The sequence below is a fragment of the Podarcis cretensis genome (assembly GCF_951804945.1).
Source record: "Podarcis cretensis genome assembly, chromosome: 9".
NCBI lineage: Eukaryota > Metazoa > Chordata > Lepidosauria > Squamata > Lacertidae > Podarcis > Podarcis cretensis.
In genome coordinates this window covers 51,853,066-51,867,905 of record NC_137178.1, presented here as the reverse complement: position 1 = coordinate 51,867,905, position 14,840 = coordinate 51,853,066, and the positions used below count along the sequence as shown (strand labels likewise).

The window sequence follows — 14,840 nt, the reverse complement described above, 5'->3', positions numbered from 1 at the left end:
GCCCTAGGCGCTGAGGCTTTAACCCACAGCGCCACCTGCGTCCCCTCCTAGGAAGTAGAGTCAAGGGTTAAATCAGATTTCAGCAAGCTTTTTCAGCTGTCCCTCAGACCATGTGGTGGGCTGGACTATATTTTTTTTTGGGGGGGTGAACGAATTCATATGCCCCACAAATAACCCAGAGATGCATTTTAAATAAAAGCACACATTCTACTCATGTAAAAACACCAGGCAGGCCCCACAAATAACCCAGAAATGCATTTTAAATAAAAGGACACATTCTACTCATGTAAAAACACGCTGATTCCAGAACTGATCTCAGTTCGTTGGCTGGATTGAGAAGGCGATTGGGCTGCATCCGGCCCACGGGTCTCAGGTTGCCTTCCCCTGGGTTAAATGAAGGGCTGGGGAGTGCATAGGTCTGGGATAGGTCTGCAGCAGTAGAGAGTGAAGTCAGCAGGTTGTCAGGTCAGATGCTGCTATCAGTGTGCTCAGCCTGGGCAGATTTCCTACCAACCCCAGATGTGCCCAGAAAGGTGGCCTCTCTTTGAGAGTGCTTTGAAAGGGTTCAACCACTGTGTTTCCTCCTGGCAAAATCAAAATAATGTTTCCAGTCCTGAAAAGGATGCTGTTTTTCTTCAGGCAACTTTCTGGCTTGTCCTGAAAAATAAGCAAAACGACTGGTTACAGCAGTTCACTTCCAGAGTGGTAAGAAGTTCTAGAGAGGCAGCATTACCCAGACTGCCTTTCTTTTGGTGGAAAAAACACTGGAGACTTAAAATACTGCTTTATTTACAAGCAACATTCACACCCCAGTGAGGCAGGAGATCTGCTGTGCCATATCAAGTCGAGAGAGAGAGAGAGAGAGAGAGAGAGAGAGAGAGAGAGACTCTTCCCTCCTTTGATAACTCCTTCCTTTCTGTGTCTGTTTCAGATGTGTCTCAAATTGTTGTTTCTTCACACACATATATGCCTCCTCTTAGCTGAGTAAAGGAGAACCCCCTTTCCTCAAGGTTTGATGGCTCTCATCTTTAAAACAATCAAACAATGTCTTTAGACAGAGAACCATTTCATAACCTACTGATTAACTACCAACCAACCAGCTAACCAATCTGGGCGATTGCTAATCTGCCTAACAAAGGAATGTCTATCAGCTGTAACAAATGCTTAGTAGGGCCCCAGGCTCAGAGGTCCTACGTTATTCATGTTCTTACATTTATGTCACAGTTCATGCCGGGAACCCAAGGCAGTGTGTGTGGTGCATGTCAGATAATGTTCAAGCCACCCCCCACCTCTCTGAGGGATGACTTCCCTTTGCTCAGAGTCTCAAGTATTGGAAAAGAGCAGGCCTGCTATCCTCTTGAGCCTTCAGACCATACTCTGGGTTCAAGGTCGGTATACCGTATTTTTGGGTCTGTCAACTTTAGTGTGGACTCTCACAAGCTTTTCCTGTTGTTCAACAAAGGGATGAGGTTGCTTTGTAACAGATATCTGATTGAGGTTTTTGAGAATAAGCTTGGAGAAGTGTTGATTTAGGCTGCAATCCTCGATCCATGTAACTTAGTGGGAGTTTTTTCCCCTGCATGGGTGTGTCCGTGATTAAATTAATTATTAAAATTGGGTTTTATTTGTACCATGCTGGTCCCAGATTGTAGTATATGTTTGATTTATCTACCTGGTACAAATGTTTCCTGGAGAAGATACGCTAGAACAGCTATGTAAGTCCAGACTTGCACATATTGATTAGTAATTATCCAGAGATGCATAATAAAGTCAAGTGGGACAACTTGAATTTAATTACGTGGCACCAAGCAGGTTTGCCTAAATGAGCAGTGCACAGTAGAGAGGCTGGCTTTTGATTGTTTAATAAAACAAATTAAGAAACCTCAGAGCAGCTTATTCTTTGTATTGCTGATCTTTTTTTGTTTGGCTAACCAGCAGGTAGGGGGCAGGTTTGTGTGTGTATGTGTGCTGTTTTGGTTTTGTATCAGGTAGCAGGTATTTTAACACTATCCCTGTTGCTAATTATTGCTTCAGTAAACAACAGCTGTTCAGATGCAGCTCAGCTTCTTTATCTGCTTTTAAAAAGATTTGACAGTGCTCAAACTGTAGACGGGTATTGCTGAAAGGGGAGAAAATGTTATAATCATTTCACTCCCCTACTGCTAGCGAGTTTTATGGGCCTTGTTATGGCAGGCATATTAATTGCTGGTGAGCTGACGTGAAGCAAATTAAACAGCTTTAGTGCTGTGCGTGTTTGCACACTTGGTTGGAAGCAGCTTAACAGCCGTCTTCTAGAAAGGTTGGTATGTTTAGACTTTAAATTGTTTCCCACGTTAAGATGTTGAAATGCCATAAAAAAATAAAGCCTACAACACAATAGTGGTAATATGCTGTTAGCGATATTTCAAGGCAGCAGAAGTCAAAGGCAAAACGTTGGTTTCTGGAGTGTTGTCCTAGTTCCACGAAACTGTGAGTTGAGTCACCCCAGCTGTTTGGTGTTCAGTTGCCAGGGGTCATCCAAGTAGGCATAGCTATCAGATAATGTTCAAGCCACCCCCACCCACCGAGGGATGATTTTCCTTTGCTCAGAGTCTCCAGTATTGGAAGAGGCAAGGCAGGCAGAGCAGGCCTGCTGCTTGTTGCTCACCTGGGTGAGTTTGGTGAGCTGACTTAGCAGCACCTTCCATTCCTCCCAGAGCTACACTTTCATCTGTTCTTTTCTGAGTTCCTCCGGCCTCTTCGCTGCCTGGTGGACTGCGTGCAGAACAGCTGAATAGGAGCTGTGGCTGTAGTTCACGAAGCAGTCAGAGGTGTTGGCGCTGGGGCCTGCCACACTCAGCTGACCAGAAAACAATTATTGGCAGCAAGCTCCATTTTGATCTGCCAGGCGAGAGGAACCTTGTTTGACAAAGCTTCTGCTTGAGGTGAAAAGAAATCTTAAGGGAGTGATTTTTTTGTTTTGTTGTTGTTGCAAGGCCCAGGCATCAGTGAGCTGAAGCATGAAGCAGCAGTAATAGCCTTTATTTGTGAAACTCTGTGGGCAGTGCTAAGCTGTTAAAATGCAGGATAATTAGAATTCTTCAAACAATAGCAAAAGAAATGCAGACTCTGCTTAAATGGTACAAGGCATACTCTGCCCCCTTCCCCCAACCACTTTCTGAGTCTCTCCCAAACTTTTATCCTCCACTAGGGGGTGCTAGCGTCACATTTGTGGTAGAGCAAATGTGGAAGAACTGATGACTGGTTACCTATAAGGCCTTTTTATGGGTCTAAGCCCCATTTATGATTTGAGCAGGGGACATATTAACTGTGTAGCAATTTGCACGACCTACAGGGAGCACATGCAGCTTAACTGATGTTTAAAAGACAGGCTCCTTTTAAAGGTTTACCTGTCCCTCCTTATTCAGGTTGTTGACATCCCAACAAATTATTCAGGTTGAAAATCCCAATCCTTTTTTCAGGAGTACCGCAAGTGCTTAGTATCTTTGATCAAAGCAAGTTGCACTGGTTGCTCTCTTGTAGAGATGTGAACTGCAGGCTGCTCCCCAACCAGTTTGAGACTTTTCCCATTCATGCTCTCTGTTTACAAGGGAGAGAGGTGGGAGAATTGCCAAAAAGAATTTGCATTTTCAGGAAGCCTGCTGCTCCTGAAACAGTTCTTCCTTTGAGCTGGAATTTTGGTTTTCAAGGACCCTTTAAAATCAACGTCTCTGAAGTCCTGTAATCAAAATCCAGAGGAAATTGCTTTTTTATTTTTTTTATAAAGCTCTCTACTTATAAAAGTGCATTTGTAATGGACTTACAAATTCTTATATTACTTCTGGGCTCATAAACTGTGCTTAAATGACAGAAATGAAGAATGAATGGCCTTGGCTGAAGTGGGAGGTGGTGGAGCTGTTTTTGACTGCCAGCTTGTAATTTTAAGTTATGGATCGGCCAGAAAAAGTGCAGAATGTTGCTTCTGTATCTTTCTTAAAACAGATACACTGACTGGTACCCTAATAATAAACAAACTTATTGGGAAGCAATAAATTCAGGGGAATTTACTTCCAAACATAAGGGTGTTTAGGATTGCAGCTTTTGCAGGAGCTGATCGTAGCATTGGGCTGATGTACCTTCACCCCCCCAATAAAATATTTGAGGGGTTTGCCCCTCCCCCAAAGTTGATGGACATTGCCATTCAAATGGTGTGTGCCATGTCATGTGACTGATTATGCGGGATGGGGCTTACCTGACCCCCCATATTTTATTCAAGTTGGTACCCCTGACGGTTGTAGAGATCCACAGTTCTTGCACTACACAGACTCTGGCCTTTGTGAAATCTGGACCAAACTAGATGTGATGCTGGCAGATCTGTGTGCAAAAAGAGTTTTTGCCACTGAATCATTCAAGTGGCAAGTTGGGAGGCAATTTAAAAGTGTAGCACTTGGGGCAGGAGGAAGGAGTTGGAACTGTCTGCTCTGCCTATGCTTTCCCTTGGGAGTCTACTTTTTACTAGCTACTCCTTCCCTGGTCATATACACCCATCAGAAGACACATGGCTTTAAAATAGTTTCAGCTGGAAAAGCAGTAGTGGGGAAGGGCTCATCAGTAGAGGAGAGCACTGTGTTGGGTGGATGGGCGGGAATAATTGAAGATGGGTGACAAGGTATCTCAAGAGCTTCTGGACCTACTAGGAGCCCCCTTGAAATTACTCCTGGGTGTCTGTCTCAACACAAGTGAGCCATTAGTATGGACCGGCTTATGTTGTCTTTCCCATAACACCATCAGAGATTTTCTGGAGGTGTAGCATGGAAAACATCCTGATTCTCATGGCAAGAACTGCACATGAATGCCCGGAAGGGGCCATTTAAAGCGATCTCTCCATGATAGCTATTCCACGTGCACAACATGAGTTTGCCCTGTCCTGTGAAGATTATTTGAACCATCATACAGAATGCGATAATCTTTTAGCTATAAAATGCAACAGACAGATTCTGTCTCTGCTGTAGAATTTTCTGCAGTGGCTTTAAAACAAGCAACCCAGGGGAAGGCTCCCATTTTCTATTAAACCTGATAGGTTTTAGCGTAATTCCTGTGAAAAACCTATTGCTTTCATTGCCTTCTAAATTGTATGGGTACAATTTCAATGAGGGATAGAAACAACACATTCCCAGGGGGTCAAGTGTGAGTTTTCTGTTCCTAAGTGTCTCAGATTAATTAGATCCTGTAATTTCATCCCCTGGAACAATTTGCCGGTGCTAGTCAGAGGACGTATCCAGTAATAACGTTAAGGTAAAGGGTCCCAGTATTTGAATGAGTTTTGCTTCCTCAAAACTTGAGCTTTATTTTAGGAAAACCTGAAAGTTGTTGACATATGGCTGCCCTAAGCTACAAGGGAACAATGAGTCACTTCAAACATTGTTCCATGCCAACAAAATTAGGTAAAACAATTAAAGTTGATTTGGCACTCCTACGCACCCCCCCCCGACTTTTTGTGATAGGGAAAGTGATGAGGAAATTTACTGAGAAGCGTGGGTTAACACTTGCTTGGTGCCCATTTGTATAACCTCTCCAGGAACAAATCAGGATAAATGCTCAACAAACAGGTTATTTGGAAGTGACCTAGGAGCCACAGGCAAGCAAACCAACTTCCCCCTCTGTAGTAGCCTCAATCATAGCTTTATAATATTTTACCCTATCTTGGTCCCGAACGTATTACGTTTGTTTTGTAGAAGCCATGGACTCTAAAATGCACCATTAGGTAATTGGTTAATTCTGAATCTATTTTTCCATTTATGGAGGACCCCAGGAATTCCTATTCCTCCATGACATAATTTGAAGTAAAGTTATTTAATAGAAAAGTTTACTCAAAGTTATTAGTAACATGAAGAGACCCTCATGCAAAAGTGGTGGTGGGAGAGCGACCGAGCACTAGAAAGATGTTAGATACTGGCCTAAAAATGTTGGGGTCTTCCTAAAACAGATCAACTTTTGGGGTCTGCTGGTTTTTACCTTTTGAAATATGCACATTTAAATTGGGGTTGCCATATCTAATTCCCTTCATTGGATGGGGCATGAGTGGTGATACCTGCCTGTTTGGTAGCAGCACCTCTATTCACGACATTTATTTATAGGAACAATTTCCATATTACCTTAACTACAGTAGTCCCTAAGTGGTTTATTAGGTTATAATACAAATAGGTCAAAACTACCTATAAAATAAAACTTCAGTTAAAAGGCCTGCTTGAATGGGAAATGTTTTCCAGTAGGTAGTGGAAGTCCTATAGAAAGGAGGCCTATCTGACCTCAACTGGAAGAGGGACTTCCATAAAATTGTAACCTCAGACTAAACACATGCCCCCTGGTGGATGTGAGCCATACATCCAAGCCATGGGGGATCACTAACCTTGAAGCTGGCCCGGTAGCATAGCAGCAGCCACCAGGGCATACTCCTGAGCATTGGAGTTATGTGCTTTCCATTCTACATTTTGTAATTTAACAATAACTTTAAATCTCTATAAAATATATTCCTGTTTATACTTGCAAAAATGCAAATGCTACTACATCTACAGTTATGCAAATCTTCAGCAGTTATTTTTCTCCTTCTCAGTAGTTTGAAAAACTTGGCACTAAAGCACTTGTAAAGTCAACAGTGAAGGCCATCTTGAAAATCATAGCCTGCCTTCCCTACTACCAATGCCAAGATTTCACTAGTCTTCCATTCTTGAGCAATATAGAGTACAAAAGAGGCTTGCTTTTTTTTTTTTTAAGTTTCCTTCTGTTGGCTAGACTTTTACATTTACAAGTGATGTTTATTTGTCAGGGTGCCAGTACATCAAACCTCCAGACAAAAGTTTGTGGGTTCTGATCAAATTTCTAGAACTTAAAAGCCAAAATAACTTTTAACACACTTTAGGGACTTGTTAAAACACTGGTGGTCCATGCAGTTCACAAACCATAGAGTCTATGCCATTGCTTCAGAGACCAAATACAGTTAATACTGTTCATTACTGTTGATTCCAAACTCAGAGCAGGACACCCTAGGTGCAATGCAACTTGTCAAATGAAAGGGCTGGGTACATATGGCTGCAATCTAAAAAAGAGATTGAGGGGCCAATCTACGCATTTTGTCAAACATACGCTTGTTTGCAACTGGCCATCTTCTTATTTAGTATAAATACCTGCAGTGGGTCTGGCTCTGGATCATAGTCATAGTCAATTTATTTTCTTTCCATCTCTTAAAGTTGTTTTCCTTAAAGGGTTTTCAGTGTTAACAAGGGTACATATGATCTCTCTGTTTTCAATTCATCGAGTCCTTTCTACAGGTCAGTTATGTTTGGTGTGAGACACAGCTGTCACAGACATTGTGAAGTGGGGGGGGGGGAGAGAGAAATAAGGGGGTAGTGATTTTCCATTTTGGCTTAGTGTATGTGCAGAGTTTTTGTGCCAGTGTTGTGAGGATAAGTTCTTTATTTATCTGTCTGTTTTTGTTGGCAGTGCAAGAGATTGGAGAGCCCAGAGTATGGTTGGTTGCATTTAGCTGATTGCAGTAAGTTTTGTTTGTGTGTATGAAGGGGGTGTGGGTTGTTGGGTTAAATTAGTCCTATTGATTTGTATGCTGTCAAGGGGTTTATTGGGCTGTGTATGTAATAAAGGCAAGCCATAGTCTATTTATTAAATACCACATTTCCCACAAATACATTTGTGCTCAACGTGTTTCATAGGATGTAAAAAATTCACAATAATAATACAAAATCATAATAGAACCACAGCATGGCATTAAAAAAAAAAAAAACTGTGTCATTTTCCTGATGAAAATCATGCCCAGAACTACTTGCCCTTGTAAATGCTATTGGCTGCAATAGTACTTGTAATTTTTTAAAAAATATTGTTTTCTTTTGCACAAATAGGTGAGATTGCTTTTTTGTACCCCCCTCTTAGTGGAGAGGTCTGTTACCCAGGTATTTATAACAGATATCTGATTGAGGTCTGGGATGATGGGAGTTACAGTCCAACAGGTAGAGAGCCACATATTCCCCACTGCAGACCTAAATGGATGTAGGCTAGGTTTGACAAGTGTTGCAGTGATGGGCATGCTTGCTTCACCTTTTACGAAGCACACAGTTCACCCTACCTTCAAGATACAGCTTCTCAGTACAGTGGTACATAAATGTGAGTTTTAATCTGGGTTTCTGGTAGAGCATCTATAACTTTTTGTCATCTATGTAATCTAGTCTGGCTCTGGATTCATTCAGCACACCCCAGTCTGGTCATATTACCCAGCCCCCCACCCCACAAGTGGTCCACTGCTGAGGCAGACCAACCATTAACAGAAAATGTGTTGTTTGGGCTACGATGCTTAATGTTTCCTTCAGTAAAATCAGTGTAGTATATCCTCAGATAGTAAACTCTCATGACTCGTATTTGAGACAAAATGTTGCTGCTGTCCTGAAGCTGGACTTGGCTCCAAGCTAGGATTCCCCCCTTTTATATCAGTAGTTTATTAGAGTTCTGGCAGTATTATAATATGGCAATAATTATAGATTGGCTTAACACAGCTGTTATAAGGATATGTTACAATGTGAAGCACTTTGAACATTCTTAAGTGTTATACACGTGTGAAGTATTGTAGTACTGTTGTTGCTGCATTCAGTCATTACTCTATAAAAACGCTAATAATGCTTTCAGGATGACATTATTTCCCTTTGTAAAATGGAAGATCTGTTTCTCTCATCTGTGTGAAAATACCAAGTCTGTAATCAGCATTTTTTTTAAAAAAAGGTGACATAGAATAACCAGTTTGGGATGGATGAGCATGTTTGTCAAGCTACAGTTGTCACTACAAAGCAAATGTGATGAAGTCTGCCTATTCTACCTAACATAAAAACATGCAGAGTGTTTTGAAGGCAGCACTTTTCAGCAAATGGTGTGAATTTGGATTGAAGGCTCTTCAGGCCTTGAATGACTTATCAGTGTCAAACTGGTTATATATAATCAGCTGCTTTAATTAGGTGCTGTGTTTTTTAATATGAAAGGGAATAAGCCTTCATTTTTCATTTTCTCTTAGCTTTATGATGCTTAACAATGTGAGGTGTAGTTAATGCTTCTGTAAAGTAGGCCGCTAGAGAGATCCCATGGAGTAATTTGCCTTGCTGAGCTAGCAGTCTGGGCCACTGGGCAGGGGGGGGGGGGGCAGGAAACAACTCCCAACTGGGCAGCAAATGAATCAATACTAGCAGTACTGGATCACTTTGCATCTACAAGTAGGAACAGAAAAGCAATAACACAGTTATAATGTCTGACACACATAGTTAAGAAAACAAATCTAAACGCAGACACATTGGCTTGGCTTTTATTGGAAAGCCTAGATGCAATCTATAGTCATCAAGGTGTGGAAAAATTCAGGACACATATAAAGTTCAGAAGGCAAATTAAAAGAACAATACAAATCAGACAAAATTTACATTTCAAAATAGCATGAAAGCATTTTGCCTAAAATACTCTGAATCTCCTTATTTTTTGTAGGGTATTTATTTTAATACATTTTTTTCCCCATTTCTTTTAAATTTTCTTGTTTACAAATCCCCCAAAGTCTCCGTCTCATGTAGGAGCATGTCCATCTCAGAATGATTGTTTTTCTCTTTAGTGTATAGCTAGAGAAAAGGCTGCTGGTTGGGCCTTTATCTAAGTCTAGATGACCATCAAGAGAAACTATAGTTTGGGGGCTACTCGTGCCTAAACCAGGGAGAAGGAACAAGGGTACAGGAAGTAGAAGCTTTAATTCTATTCTGACATGTAACACATTGGATATGTTTGTGGTTTTCCAAGTCAATAACATTCCACTACATTTTTTGAGCATGAACCTAATTCCACAGATAGAGCTGACAAACCTCTGAAACAATGCTGTTAAATCCGAGTTAACAGAACTGCAATCCCCATACGTTTCCCAGATTAAAAATAATATGTGAAATAATGGCACTGAGCTGTGGGTTTCATGAATCATAGTTGCTAAATTTGGGCTCTTTGAAGGTTGAAAAATAAAAACAAACTTAACTGTTAATTTGCACTTTAATAAAATAACAGCTTTTATTCTAAATGTCAGCAGTTCTGTAGCTTCTACCCAAGGGGTACATGAATAGCAACAGCACTGATAGTGTGGATTCAGTAACTTGCTTGACCTACTCACAGCCTGTTTGACAAGACTCCTACTGTGCAGTTGAGAGCACACATAATATTATAGAATCTCGGTGCAGAAAGCAGTTAGGAAACTATTTTTATTTCACCCCTTCAGGTATTTAAGACACATTCACCTGCCATTTGTTGCCATTCTGCATACTGAGTACAGCACAATTAACCTTTCTCCCCCCCCCCCACCTAAAAAACCCAAACAAACCCCACAATATTTTAGTCATTTTGTGGCTGAAAACAGCACTCAGGAACAAGGGATCTTATCCGGAAATACTGAGGAATGTGGGAAGGAGTAGCCCTAAAAAATAAGATGTCCCTCTTTGTCTTTCCCTGCCCACTTACAAATGATGCAACCTCCCCACACTGCATTTTTAATCAGGCATGGTTCAGTCCAGTTACAAGTGCTGAGCTTTTTGGAACTGGTGTAGTTATAAAATTTGATGAAGGGGCGGCATATGAGCAGAGGCCAGAAACCAAGGAACACTTTAATGCAGATTCTCTAGCACAGGAAGGCTTAGTGGGAAGTACATACGTGAATGTTATTTTTTAATGTTATCTCTGCAAGTCTGAGGGGTAGTTTTTTTTAAAAAAAAAAACAAACAACCAGCACACTGGAAGCTGAGAGTCTCAGAATTTTGGAAGAGAGAATGAATTCTGTGCTACTGAAATAGAATGCATATTGTGAGATTACTTGACCTAGATTCCTCTGAAAGCAGTCTCAGGCATACTAAGAGCCACTGTCTCCCAGTGATTTGATTTTGTTATACAGTTAGGTGCTGGGGTTCAAACCTGCCAGAGAGCTCTACCATTTGGTATGAGACTTCTATCCTCCTACCCTCAATCTAAGATCAGGGACAGCAGAGAGATGCGTTGAGAGATGCACTTGGAACATATTCATATCGGAAGCATTCCTCTTGATTGTTATTTCAGATGTTCCAGAGCACATGCCCAGTATTGAAACCTGCCTCAAAAGGGCCTGTGTTAACCTCTGTTGTTTGCATGTCTTGAGTCCAACCATATTAGCTTGGACTGTCCTTTTGAGCAGGTCATGCCAAACTGTAGTGCTATTTTTTCCTAGAAAAAGAGGTTCTGGAACTCACCATGAACGCCTCCCTTGTTCTAATGGCAATGCCATTCATCTGAGAGGTGCCGGAACCGAGTTCCTGTGAGGTTCTAGCTGAAAAAAGCCCTGCCAAACTGTATGGTAGCTTTATGATGTGGATTAGGCACTAAGTTAATACTCTCACCTTCCTTTTTCTTGCAATTCATGTGTGTGTGTGTGTGTGTGTGTGTGTGTGTGTGTGTGACTCTTTTTGGTGGACAAGAGGTTTAAAGGCTAGGGTATTAGTTTAACGTGCTTTTCCACCTACCCGTGTTGTTCTGTGTTTTTCCAGTGAAACACTGAAAACCTTTCTTTCAGAAGACATAGGCAGAAAGCCTGTCGTTGTGGCAGTGAGCACTGCACCAACTTTCCATTCATGTACATTTGCAGAGCACCTGAGGCTGCAATCCTAAACTCGCTCACTAGAAAATGAGCCCCATTGAACACAATGAGACTAAACTCTCTGTGTCAACATGGATAGGATTGCTCCTTTCACCACATAACACAGCTTTACATCCCACATTTAAAAAATACACAACAGAGCCGCAAAATGAATAAATACACCTTTAGGGCTGGAAGAGGACAAGGCAAGCCCAGCCTACAAAAGTTTTCTACTGTCATACATAAATCTTATTGAGTTGCTCTCCCTCTTAGCAGCGAGTGGCGAGGGCCAAGCAGGGCACAGGAAGCGGGGCGGAGTGGCTGCCCCACACCAACCTTTCCCACAAGCAATTGAAAGAGAAAAATGCACTGTTTTTAAAGCTAATACAAAAATATTAACACTTCTGTCCATTTGTATACACTGTTATATCTCTACAATATAACTCTTTATACTGTACAGCTATAACATAACAAAAGGTGCAATTCCTTTAAAAAAATTCACACACTGCACATTTTTATCATTTTATTTTAAGTATAAACCTTTTTTAAACACTTTACATAAATTAACTCCTCTGAGACTAATATTTGATGTACAGTAAATTGTAATTCATATAAAAATCCATAAACAACTTGTCTCACATAATTTACAAAAAAAATCAAGGTTTCCTTTGCTGCTCTGTGACAAGGATTCTACTTGCCATTCCCCCACCCCACCCAAGGCAAACCACGTTATCATTGTAAAATCCATTATTAAATTCCCATTGTAGCATAAATTGCTTGTGCCAATGTCCTTTTAGAAAGAAGCACAGTTTAAAGCCATTGGGGGTGTCCATAAACAAGAGTTTTTGCCCCACATTTTAAAATGAACAAAGATATATACCACATCCTATGCAGAGAGAGGAAGAGAGCAAGAGAGAGAGGAGGAGAGAGAGAGACTAGTTTCTTGTAAGCAAAGGTCAACAATTTAGTAATATTTGGAAACACTGTATGGATCTGTTTCTTAGTTAAAAGACAGTGCCTCAAAAGAATAGGCAGCTTGTTGCAAACCCTTTAGGTCTTCCTTGTAATACTTTCAGTCCAACTTGAGTGCAGCGATATGCATATGTAAACATATTCTTTAAAGCAGATCACCTTTAAGGTCATTCAGAGTAGGGGAAAACAACTCCCAGTTTTTCTTTTTAGCAACATCACTCTTCTGGAAGGCTCTCTCTTTGTTGCAGAGTCTTATTGGGATTGTGCTACAGAAAAATCTGAGCAAAGGTGTACATTTAGGCTCAAGTAGTAATGCAGCAAAACAATTTGGTCTCCCTCTCAGAAGACACTGGTACAGGGTCAGTCTCTTTGGCAGCCCAGGCTCAACCAGTGTGTTACCTCTTTCCAATCTCACTTTGCCTAAGGAACTGTATATTGTTAGCGCTGTCTGCTAATTCGGGGTATTGCTCCACGGAGAGTACATAGTACCCATCATATCCTTGGACTTTTCCAGCACTCAACAGTTGCCTCTTTTCCCCTTCTGTCCATAACCTGGCACCTTCCTCTCCATCTCTCACTCTTTGTTGTTCTCTGGCCCAGGCATTGGAAAGAGCCCTTTGCCTAGCCTGCTCTAATATCCGTGCCTTCTCCTCATCAAGTGTCATGCCGTAGCGGACATGAAGAGCCAGTGCACCATACTGCATTTCAACATCGGCAAACCTACGAGTCCTGCCGTTCACTACAGTGGTAGACTGGGAAACGGTGACGTTGATACCATTTTCTAGGGCCTTCCGTCCACTAGTCAGTCTCAGCGTGCCCAGGTCACTCTCTGGCGAGGTGGTCTTGATGAAATAGTGTGTGTCCTTTCCTTCAATGGTGAAATGCAGGTTTTCCAGGTAGTATGCATTGTTCAGAACAGCTGCCACTTTGATACAATCCTCGTTTGCAATGTTAAGCACATTAGTCTGCACTTTGCCTTGATTGACAGCCAGCATAACCCCTTTCCCAATCAAAGACTTCACAGTTGCGAACCACAACCACGATTTCTCGCCACCGGGTCTGCGCTTGCTGATCTGGACTTCTGCCATCTTTCCTAGGGACAGGAAAGCCTTTGCTTGCCTTGCCACTTGTTGTTGCACTCCAGAAATTGGCTGAAAACAAGAACAGACAGAAGTTTTACAAACCATCTGTAGCCCCTAGATTCCAACAGTCATGCATTTATTGGCACAATGCCTGGAGCTGACAATAGGATATGCCACAACCGACACTGCCAAAGAGTTAATTGAATCCACATACTGAATTCCACTGTTACAAGTGCTATTTTGTTTGATACTGTTTGATGTTTTTCTCATTTTGTCTGTCTCTTTTAGAATCCAAAAAAAGAGTCTCTAGCACTGAATCACTCCAAAGAAATTTAAAAGGTGGTACATAAAGGATTATTATGCTTAATACTTGGCATCTGCACAAGTATATCGTATGTTAATTAATCCATCATGAAACCAGTTGTACAAAGCTGTAGCATAAACATTTTCCAGATGGGGAAATGGAGGCAGTGAGGCTAACTAGCTTGCAAAAGGCTACAGAGGCAAATAAATGTTAGGCAAGGGTTAAAATGAAAAAACCTTATTTACATCTAGCTAAGCTCACAGTGCAGCTCTTACCTTACAGACAGAAAACATTGTTTGAAAGGATTACTGCACTTGTTATTGATCTAAACATTTCTAGCAATTTCCCTCTGAATCATTCCTATTGCAGAAAGGTTGAAAGACCTAAGATCATGGTCATGAATTTCCTCGCACATTACATCACTTGCGTAATAATTGTAGTGTTATATTCTCCTATTATCCAACATGGAAACATAAGCTAGGTGGTGATAAACCTATTGTAGGCTTCTTGTCATTTACCTTGAACATTTAATGCTTCTCATAAAGCGAAGTTACATACATAATTGGTTGAAGTGGCACTTATTAAGTGAGGAGTAGATCACTTAATAATATGTCTCCACTGGCATTCAATAACCAAGGTCCATTTCACTTTGCCCTGTGTGGAGGCGTGTACATATTTAAAAGTACTTAAAAGGCATTAATTTGCTCATTCACCTAGTCGTAACGTAAAGAGAATAATTTCAAAGCTTTCAAAGACCCAATGCCCTGAATGTTGGTCGCACAGAGTGGTACCAAAAGTTGAGTGAATTGAGGGATGAGCAGGCTGTGCC

The 14,840-nt window shown here is 41.2% G+C and overlaps 1 protein-coding gene and 1 long non-coding RNA gene across 35 annotated transcripts in view; one reads left to right on the top strand and one right to left on the bottom strand.

Annotated features, from left to right (window-relative positions):
- LOC307224565 overlaps positions 1-14,840 on the top strand; it is a 65,798-nt gene that overhangs the window by 19,677 nt on the left and 31,281 nt on the right. The gene's annotated exons all lie outside the window — the stretch shown is intronic.
- Positions 10,763-14,840, bottom strand: part of TENM3 (teneurin transmembrane protein 3) — a 1,288,912-nt gene continuing 1,284,834 nt past the window's right edge. For all 30 annotated transcript variants that reach the window (XM_079991304.1, XM_079991293.1, XM_079991322.1 and 27 more), the window contains one exon: positions 10,763-13,776. In XM_079991304.1, coding sequence (XP_079847430.1) covers positions 13,021-13,776 — 756 coding nt within the window. In that variant the 3' untranslated portion in view covers positions 10,763-13,020. The remainder of the gene's footprint in view (positions 13,777-14,840) is intronic.